Here is a 9,938-nt window from a genome sequence, read left to right on the forward strand (position 1 = left end):
GATCCCACAAGTGATAACTGACCACTTCCTTCTTTCCATCCTCTCTCTCCCCCTCTTGGTTTTCTACTTGCATTCGGAAGCCCTCCCTTTCCAAGGGTGGGTTCGTTTTTGGCATCAAGAAAAGGGAAGGATTGTTGCCTTTTGCTTGATCATTGTCTTGGGGTGCTTCAATAAGAGAGGATCTTTGTGTTTGAGATCTTGAATTATCTAAGAAGAAAGCAAAAGACTCGACAAAAGAAATGTATACTACTAAACCTTTGTTGTCAATTTTATGTTGCTACTAGTTTCTAGAACAAGATCCGTGGTGGTATGGGATAGTAAGTTATATTTAATTGTTTCTTCCGCTACGTGTTTGTAAAAACCAGCACATTCCAACACACTATATGTGCAATTTTTTATACTACAAGGAACAACAAATACCATGAGTAAATTGGCATGAATTGATGGAAAATGTAGTCAAAAGGTAAATAAGAATATATTTTGATGAAGTTGGCATTTTGGATAGAATCCCTAATGTTGGGCACGATGCCAGGAAAAAACAATGCAAAATTCATAATAACCTAAAACATAAAAGTTATACGAAATTGAGTCATATTTATATGGAGTTTTGAATCAGTTGTATGGAGTTACAGTGTTTGATTTATAGTCAGCAAACTAACATGATGTCTTAAGAGGATTAATTCATATAAACGTTGTTGTAATGTTTTAGACTTTCTTACTGAGTCCTTTCCGAGTGTTAGGGATGTTGGTGTATTGATCTGGAGTCTTATAGTAATAAATAATGAATAATGATGATAAATATTATTGAACTCCTTGAGATTTATGAGCACTAGTAGAATTTGCAGCCTATATTATTATGTTAGTTGATGTAATTTTTCTTATAATACATGTTGTAAGTGTTTATTTCTTCACTACACAAATCTTTGGTGTACAAAACTTAGATGGTGAAGACATCCAGTGGTTTCGGAAATCAAAGTGTGACCAATGGTGGCAGCAACAACAAATTTGAGTGTCACACTGGGGTTCAATCTGAACTAAAACTAATAAATGGAATCTAACTCGTAATGCAAAACATCTTGGATTACCGCGCGCGCACACACAGAGAGAGAGAAGAGAGAAGATAGATAGAGAAGAAGCGGAGAGAGAAAGAGAGAGAGAAGAGCCGGAGATATATATATATATATATATATATATATATATATATATATATATATATATATAGAGAGAGAGAGAGAGAGAGAGAGAAGGGTTTACAAGTGATTCTAAGTAGTGCAATGAGAGCTAGAAAATTGACATTGGTAAATGTAAGGAAACACTATGTTTCAACTGCATAGAGGTGGGAAATTTTAAGAATCAGTACGCCAAGTTCGGTTCTAAGTGCTATAATTTTTTGGATTCCAGGCACACCAGACCCAGTTTCCAAAAGAAAGGAGTCGAATTACCATATTTCCCTAAGATAAATGAGCAACCAAAAGCAATAAAGAATAGTCTTACATATGACTATTTAAGGAGCAAATGAGTAATAAAAAGGTTGAATAGCATGTTGAGAGAGTTTGGAGATATTTAACTTTCTTGTTAGTAGTCTCTGAACTTAGACAAATTTATTTTATCTTGATTGTGTTGAGAAAGAAGAAGATATCTAGAGTTTTCTTCATCTTTACAACCAAGAGATCATTGTGAAATTGTCAAAGTAAGATTTATCACTAGCTTTGTATTCTTTAACTTGGTTTGTAAAACCTTGGTGAAAACCAATGAATTTGAGGGTTGTTTGGGGTTTGATCATGTTGTGATCATCGTCCCACGATAGATAGAAAATACAAAACCTTATTTGGTGTGAAGAACTTAATTTTGAAGCGATCTAGAGACCAATGCATGTCAACGACCGACAACGGTATTCGTTTTAAAAACCAGACCTCGAACGACCAAGATTGCCAAACTCAGCAAATCAAGTTTGGTGATCTTTAAAATCCATGTTGGGGTGCAGCATGGTGGTGTGCATGGTATCTATGCAATCATGGTTTTTTTTTCCTAGTATTACTGGTATATAAACCATTTTAAACCGCTTAGGTACTATTGAGGATGAGTGTGAAGTTCTTTTGGTGTTCGTCAAATTATTTACTGCAACGTTAAGAGACTCCATAATAGGAGAGAAGAGCTTTAAATGAAAAAGCTCATTCTATCTCCATGATAGGAAGCTTTCTCAATTTTCTTATTTATGGGATCCACAATAACTTGTCTTTTCACAATTATTTGAAAACTTATGAGACCCATCATATCCTTGAAAAATGCCACGATAAGAGCTTGTTAATTAGCAAGCTCCTTGGAAAAGCTTCTTCAATAGTTTTCTTTTTTAAATTTCAATACCTTTTTGGTTTGAAAAAACTCCTATTGTTGATGCTCTAAGGTCATTACATAGTGTTTTCTTCAGCACAACTCCATAAAAGATGTATTTTGATCTTGATTGCTATTTGTGTGTTATTATATTATATTGTACAAGTCTTGCATGCATTTAGGTGTGACTTATATAATTAAGTCATGTGTTGATGTCTTTTACAATATGATGTATGCGTAAGGAAATCTTTAAAAGATGTTTAATGTGTTATAACATGTACATGATGTCATCTACTTTGGCGTGGTCGGAACACTTTGTAAGGATTTCGAGTATAGATGGTTTGAGTTAAAAAAAATCTAGATAGTCTTTGCATTTGCAGGAACCTTTTAGGCGCATTAACCGTAGGCTTGGTATACATGGCACATTTGTGTGGGGTCATGTTAGACGTATGTGTATTGTTTGATTGGTATCATGTCACACACATATAAAACATACTCATATGCATGATATATAGCATGACCTCCCTCAGTGTTTGACATGTAAGAATCCCTGAAGTAGTGTTTGTGGTTTTGCTGTTATGGCGATGAGTGTGGACGATGATGACTTTGGGCGGAATTTAGATGCATGTCATGCATTGCATTATTTAAAATTGTTATGTGCTTACGGTGTATTTGGTGTTTGTGAAATGTTTTCAAGAAGGGGCCTTTAATTTTATAAAATGATGTATTTATAAAATTATATTATTAGAGTCTATCTTCAATGTATTTCATCAAACTTTTCAGTCTGACGATTTAAAATTGTTTATGTGCTTACGAGGTTTTTACTTACTGTGTAATATTTGATGTTTGTGAAATGTTTTCAAGAATGAGCCTTTAATTTTATAAAATGATGTATTTCGAATATTATATTATATTATTAGAGTCTAACTTCAATGTATCTCATCAAACTTTTTATTCTGGCGATTTATTTTGACGTATCTCCCAAGTGGAGAAGAATGTCGAGCAAGGCTATTGGAGTGAGAGTTATTTTGAGATTTCAGTTGTAGACTTTCGGTTATTTTGTTGTTATACTTTTGCTTATGGTTTCGATATTCAATTGGGCATCCCTCGTGAATATTTTTATATAACATTTGTTTTAAATGTTTCAACTATTTGGGATTTTTTGGGAGAGTTCTTTTTAAAACTGCGGTACACTGGAAAAATTGTATTATATAATGACAAAACCTCTCAAGTTGGATGCTTTATTGAAGTTTCCAGGACTTTGGGAATGTGCTTGCTACATTTGATTAAAGAGAGGATCTGTTAGGTGGCTTCAATAATTCCCTATCATTAAGTGATTTGTTTGTGATTAAGTGATGATTTGTCTTATTCCAGATTTTGAGAAAGAACCCGATGATTTGTGATTCTATTTTGATGCAGATTTTCAGAACCAATCTTGTTAAGGGACCCACTTTGATGTGTTTTCATTTTGTTGTAGACTAAGCACAGTGATGGTTTCAGCTCTGCGTCACAAATTTTGTTTTGATTTCTTGTTATTTTGTTTTGATTTTGAGAAAACACATAAAAAAATAACTGAATATTTTGGGTGTTTTAACGTCTTAAATGAGTAATGAACTACTTGTCTTTTTACAAAACATCATTGAAAATATCATCAACTGGAAGTCTGGAACGTTTTATTTGTGAACAAGTTTCAGTTGCTTCGCTTACATTCTTCTGAGCACTTTAACCCGTGTATGAAATGAGTATATATGGGATCACGATTTAATTAGATAAATCCATTTGGAATGAGTAAATGAGGTTCTTTTATTTAATCGTTTCACAATAGTATCACACAACAGAGCTATTAGCAGTTAAAGACTCCAAACCACCAACATTTTAATTCCCAAAGCTGATTCCTTGTGCAAGTGGTAGCTCGCTCCCATAGTTGATCGTACTGTTAAAATACAATTAGATATTATAATATTATATTCTTTTCACTTTTTCAGTCAATTTCTTATTTAGGTAATGCACTATTAAAATCAATGTTTTAGGCCATGTTATAAATTTATAATCAAATAAAAGACCAAGTTACCACAAGTTATAAAGTAGCAAGGTCTCTTGTTTGATTAAAAACTTATATCAAAAGTTATTCTGAAAGTATGTTGCCTAAAGTGAAAAAAAAAATTAGAAAGTAGGTTCCTTTTATGTGCAAAATTAAAATTTTACCATGTTGAGCGTCTCATATACTGTTTCCAAGAATCACTTCCGGCTTCACGGCCGCCACCTGTCCCCTTCTCACCACCAAAAGCACCACCAATTTCAGCACCATTTGTTGGTATATTTACATTAACAATACCACAATCGCTTCCTTGAGGTCTGCCAAAAAAAATAGCATATGAGAACTCAATATTAACTTAGAGAAAATTAGATAAAAGTCATTGTAATTTCATTGCATTTTGAATTGTTGTTGTTTTTTTTTTTTTTTTTAAAAGCCATTGGTGACCTGCTATAGCCCCCATTAACAGGTCACCAATTCTGATGTGGCATTCGCAAAACCAACTTTTCCATTAAAACCAAAAATAATTGATTACATTTAAAAAATAATAATAATAATTTAAAAAAAAAAAAAAAAAAAAAAAAAACCCTTGACAAAAAAAAATGGAAAACCATAAAAATTAAAAGGAGTTTTAGGTAAACTTGACCGAATTATGGGTTGGTATTATTAAATAAAATATGACAATGGGTTTTTCGAAAATGGAATCAAAACATAATGGTTTTAATGAAAATTTTTATTTTGTAAATGCCACATTACATTGGTGATCTGTTAATCGGCTTTTCTGTAATTTTCCCATTAATTTACTGTTATGCATCAACTTCTACAATATATGATAGATAAGGGCAATATGGGAAATTCAACAAATAAAGGGACATTAGGGGCAGTTTAGGTATTTTATATTATTTAGTTTGTTATGTCAGATAGTATAAGAAGAGGTTAGTGGGCAGGGAGGGAGGTATCGATCTTTTCTGTTAAACCTGGAATTATTTCCTCTTGGGAGAGTGGCTATCTCGAATCAGCTAATCTATCCTTAGCTCTTGTAATCCTTTGGAATTGTTGAGGGATTTTCAATTAATATTAGAATCCTTTGATTGTTTTATGTTATTGAATCTGTTCTTAGAATCCAGTTCATAACATTTACTACCTATGAAAAATAGTCACTCACCCAATCCATTTAAAGATAAGTTCATGTGAGCGGGTGAATATAGAACTAGACAATCCTTGAGGTACCGAATTGTTTATCTCAACAGCTTCTTTAAAATCCTGTAAAATTTATAATAATCATTAAATAAAGTATATTCATAAATTTTGTAAAAGAAATTGGTCAAAAGTCAAAACTGACCTTAAATTTTAGTACATAAAGTACAGGACCAAACAGTTCTTCCTTCACAACATCAGCAGCTGGTGAAATCTCAACTATTGTCGGCTGTACAAAGTTTCCTTCAGATTCTATAACCGAACCACCGGTGAGGATTTTCCCTCCCTGAGACTTAATGACTTTTATGCCCTTCTCAAAATTCTCCCTTGATGCTTTTGTATGCAAAGGTCCAAGCAAGGTGCCATTTTCTAAAGGATCACCAACTTTAACTTGCTTATATGCTTCAAGTAATTTATCGACTACAGAGTCGTATATCTTTTCATGAACAAGCTTCAATAAATAAATATATATATATATATATAATTAGCATTAAATATAACAGAAAAAAAAAATCATTTCATTTCATTGTTGAGATTCTTACAAGTCTACGACATGTAGTGCAGCGTTGTCCAGCTGTACCAACAGCAGCAAATAGAACAGAGCGAACAGCAAGCTGAATGTCGGCATCATCCATTACAATTAAAGCATTATTTCCACTTAATTCAAGCAGACATTTACCAAATCTCTCACTCACAGTCTGTTGAACCATCTGACCAACCTGTAGTTTTGTTATGCGCCACGTGTCAGGGTAAAATGGTCATTTAGTCTCGTTTAAACAGTTGATTCAGTATAGAAAAGAGATAGAACATATGTATACCATACAGGACTTGAAGGGGAAAAAAATAAAAAGCCCCTGAGGTAAGGTACCTTTGAACTTCCAGTGAAGGAAACCAAGGGTATGCGTGTGTCTTTTGATATAGCTTGACCAATTTCAGCACCCCCACAAAATGAGGTGAAAATGGCAGTTGGTAAACTGTTTTTTTCCAGCACTTCTGCAACTAGCTTGGTCATTGCTATTGTTATTAAAGGTGTGGTTGGGGCACCTTTCCTGCAATCATCTCATAAACAAAAAACAGGTCAATACAGTTAGAGGAAGTCAAAATAATCAAGTCAGTTCATAGCTCATAGCTCATAGCTCAATCCAGTTATTACAGGTTGTCAGTTGGTTGGAGACTGTGAAAGGCATCAAGGAGGATGGAATTGGTATAATAGAGAGGTAAGAGGGCAATAGAAGTCGCCTCTTGAAAGTGGTAAATCAGTGAAATAAGGAAAAAAAAAAATTCAATAGCAAAAGAAGCAGAATTATCCAATGTCATAAAGGAAAAAAGAATAGAAATATCCTTAAACTCAGTAGTAGGTGTCCACCTCTCTTGTAAGCAAAACAGCTTAAAACTCGACCTATAGAGGGCTTCATATTTGTCAGCTACCCTTGTTAAATGAAAAGAATTACCAATTTACCACTACTTGAGTCATCATCGTGGGAAGATTATGAAAGCATAAAGCCTAGTTTCCAAATTTTGATCTGGACAAGATCAATGTTTTGGGGACACATATTGATAATAAACCTCCTATTATATTCACTTATGCAAGGAGAAGAAAAGGTCAACAGGTCAATGCTGATTAAATGAAGTCAAAACAGTCAATGCAGAATTTATAAAATCAAACAGGTCAATACAGTTACAGGAAGTCAAAGTGATCAAGTCACTTGGCTAACATTTTCTTAAATTCATGTTATAATTTAGTTTTCAAAACCAATAACCACTTTCTTTAAGGTTTTCAAGGATAAAAATGACATTTTTCAAGGTTTAGGTATCACTTACCAAACAACAGCATTTCCACAGACTAGAGCAATGCATGCATTCCATCCTACACAGCAGCATTTGACAGTTTATAAGATAGAAGGTAAAATTTATTCATCAATATATTAACAAGTGCTATTAATGCTATTGCTCACCAAGAACAGCACAAGGAAAATTGAAGGCTGTAATAACACCAACTACTCCAAGAGGATTCCACATCTGTAAATAGTCAATAATATATATAAGTGTAATGGATAAGCATACATTAAATCAAAAAATTTAATAGTACCTCAAGCATCATATGATTTGGACCTGTCAACAAACCAACCATGGTTAGTATTCAGGGTAACCAATTGAGGTTGTAATGTTATTTTTCTTTATTTTTGAAATATGAAAGGAAATGTGAATAGAGCTCACGTTCAGAAGGTATCACAGATCCGTTTAATTGCCGGCTTAAACCCACTGCAAAGTCGCACATATCAATGACTTCCTGCCATGAAAATGTTTTATTTAATAAGATACATCTTAATAAGACATGATGTGAATTAAAAGTGATTAATTACATACTTGAACTTCTCCTATTCCTTCTGGAAGAATTTTTCCCATTTCAAGTGATAGAAGTCTACCAAGGTACTGAAGCTTGGTTCTTAGTGCATCACCAATCTGTCTAACAATCTCGCCTCGCTTTGGTGCAGGAAGCTAAGAGGAAAAAAAATTAATTACAAAATGGTAAAAAAGAGATTATGGAAATATAACAGTAAACTATACCCATGAGAACTTTAACTTACTTGCATCCAAATCTTTGAGGCTTCATAACAAGCCTTTATGCCTTCTTCATAATCTTGAGAAGAAGCTTCTACTACTTCAGCAATGGTCTAGAACAACAAAATATTACTTCTGTAAAAACTTGTCATTGAATAAGATAATCAACTTAGATAGTGTTTGGATGAGCTTCTGTCCCTTGAAGAAGTAACAATTATGTAATAGATTAGGGTAAAATATTATATCTGACCCTAAATATATGAATAAGATGGTCATATAAAAACCGGACTTCAGATGATCACTGTCTAATCACACATCCAAACACCCTTAATCGGATTATTGAAAATTTTCAGGAAGTTCAAATTCCAAATCAAAATAACCTAGAGATCAAACTAAACCGATTTGCGTTCTCAAATTCAAAATGTAACTCTCTTATCTAACAGGGTGAAATATAGTATAAGTATACCCTTAATCGTCGGGATCTTTTAGGGAAATTAGAATAAACCTTAAAACACGGAAGAGTGTAATATTTTAGTACAGAATCAGATAGAGTGGATTTGAAGCAGAGGTGATTACCTTGTTGTTTGCAGGATTAACAGAGGAGACAACAGAGCCACTCCCTTTCCAAACACCATTAACAAAGGCACCAGAATTTCGAGGCTCGATACCAATCTCGTTTAAGAACTCGTACTCCTTGGCGAAACTCATATCTGCACGAAGCAATAACACTACACTGATAAATCAGATACATATCAACTAAAAAAATGTAATGAACTATTAATCCGTATCAAAATTCATCTGCTAGTGCTGGGTATCACTTGCAGATCAGATCATTTTGGTGATCGTTAAAGATCTATTCATTACCTGAAACGCCTTTTGAACTAATTTGGGGAAGAAACAGCAGCCGTTATGAAGTCCTCTGGGAGTTTCAGATGAGATTGAGGGTTATTGTTTGAGAGAATTATTATAGAGAAAGGAGAGACGTATTACCGGAGAAGACTGTTATACGACAAAACGGTTTGATGATTTGGTGAGGATGCCACGGAAGAGGGGTGAGTTTTTGGAGGGTTTTGAATTAGACGTATGTCTGATCGGTAACGCCGAAACGGAAATAATTGAGAGCTTATTCGGCCAATGACCAAAATGTAGGGTGAATTTGAAGAAAATGACCATAAAAACGAAGATTTCTCACAGGTTCCGCAGAAGGGTTTTGTGGAACCATAAACACCTCTGCGGAATGTGAACACCTCTTGATTTTTTTCTCTTTTTTTTTCATTTTTTCGTTTTTTTTTCGTTTATTAATACTTTTTTTAATCACATAAGGTATTATGTGATTATTATGTAAAAAAAATTGTTTTCGTTTTTCGTTTTTCTTATTTAATTACCCGTTTATAAAAGCTGTGTGTTTAATAAAAATTATACAAATATTCTATGTTTTTTAGAAAATTACACACACCGGTATTCTGAATAATAAACATACTTTAAGTGGGTTACAAAACATATTTTAGAAAACATAAACATACAACCTTCATAATAAACATACTTTGAAATAAACTTCATTGAAGGCTCTGCGGATCCTCTACAGCTCTGCGGAATCTTTGTTTTTTGATTTTTTTTTATTTTTTTTTTTCGTTTTTTCATTTTTTTTTTTTTGCGTTCATTTTCGTTTATTAATATAATTTTTTTTAAACACACTAATACCTTATGTGATTATTATGTAAAAAATTCTACAAAAAAAGCTTAAAAATAATGAAATGTTTTATGTAATATGTTTGCCTATGAGGAACCGAAACACCTCTGCGGAACTTGAGTT

At 33.2% G+C, this 9,938-nt stretch overlaps 1 protein-coding gene across 4 annotated transcripts; it reads right to left on the reverse strand.

Moving 5' to 3' along the window:
• Positions 1 to 4,116: 4,116 nt before the first annotated feature.
• On the reverse strand, positions 4,117 to 9,250 carry ALDH7B4 (aldehyde dehydrogenase 7B4). 4 transcript variants are annotated; one of them, XM_079053323.1, is made up of 15 exons: positions 9,116 to 9,250; positions 8,990 to 9,044; positions 8,702 to 8,835; positions 8,152 to 8,238; positions 7,931 to 8,062; positions 7,781 to 7,853; positions 7,653 to 7,675; positions 7,519 to 7,582; positions 7,385 to 7,430; positions 6,432 to 6,612; positions 6,106 to 6,282; positions 5,709 to 6,014; positions 5,532 to 5,629; positions 4,537 to 4,686; positions 4,117 to 4,264 (listed from the first exon to the last, which is right to left on the reverse strand). In XM_079053323.1, the coding sequence occupies exons 3-15, from the start codon at positions 8,831 to 8,833 to the stop codon at positions 4,207 to 4,209; spliced, it is 1,527 nt and encodes a 508-aa protein (XP_078909449.1). In that variant the 5' UTR covers positions 8,834 to 8,835; positions 8,990 to 9,044; positions 9,116 to 9,250; the 3' UTR covers positions 4,117 to 4,206. The 4 variants fall into 4 exon arrangements, with proteins under 4 accessions (XP_078909449.1, XP_078909450.1, XP_078909447.1 ...); XM_079053324.1 differs by having other exon boundaries at positions 8,702 to 8,853; XM_079053321.1 differs by having other exon boundaries at positions 8,990 to 9,127.
• Between the last annotated feature and the right edge of the window lie 688 nt (positions 9,251 to 9,938).

The sequence above is a fragment of the Lactuca virosa genome, chromosome 5 (genome assembly GCF_052849685.1).
Source record: "Lactuca virosa cultivar CGN04683 chromosome 5, Lactuca_virosa_CGN04683_v6, whole genome shotgun sequence".
Classification (NCBI taxonomy): Eukaryota; Viridiplantae; Streptophyta; class Magnoliopsida; order Asterales; family Asteraceae; genus Lactuca; species Lactuca virosa.

Excerpts from the sequence above, each read along its gene's own strand:
- ALDH7B4 (XM_079053323.1), bottom strand. The coding sequence starts at position 8,833 with ATGAGTTTCGCCAAGGAGTACGAGTTCTTAAACGAGATTGGTATCGAG. Across the intron at positions 8,063-8,151 it reads CCTCAAAGATTTGGATGCAA|CTTCCTGCACCAAAGCGAGG; the intron begins GTAAGTTAAAGT and ends TTTTCCTCTTAG. Across the intron at positions 7,676-7,780 it reads ATCTGTGATACCTTCTGAAC|GTCCAAATCATATGATGCTT; the intron begins GTGAGCTCTATT and ends GTTTGTTGACAG.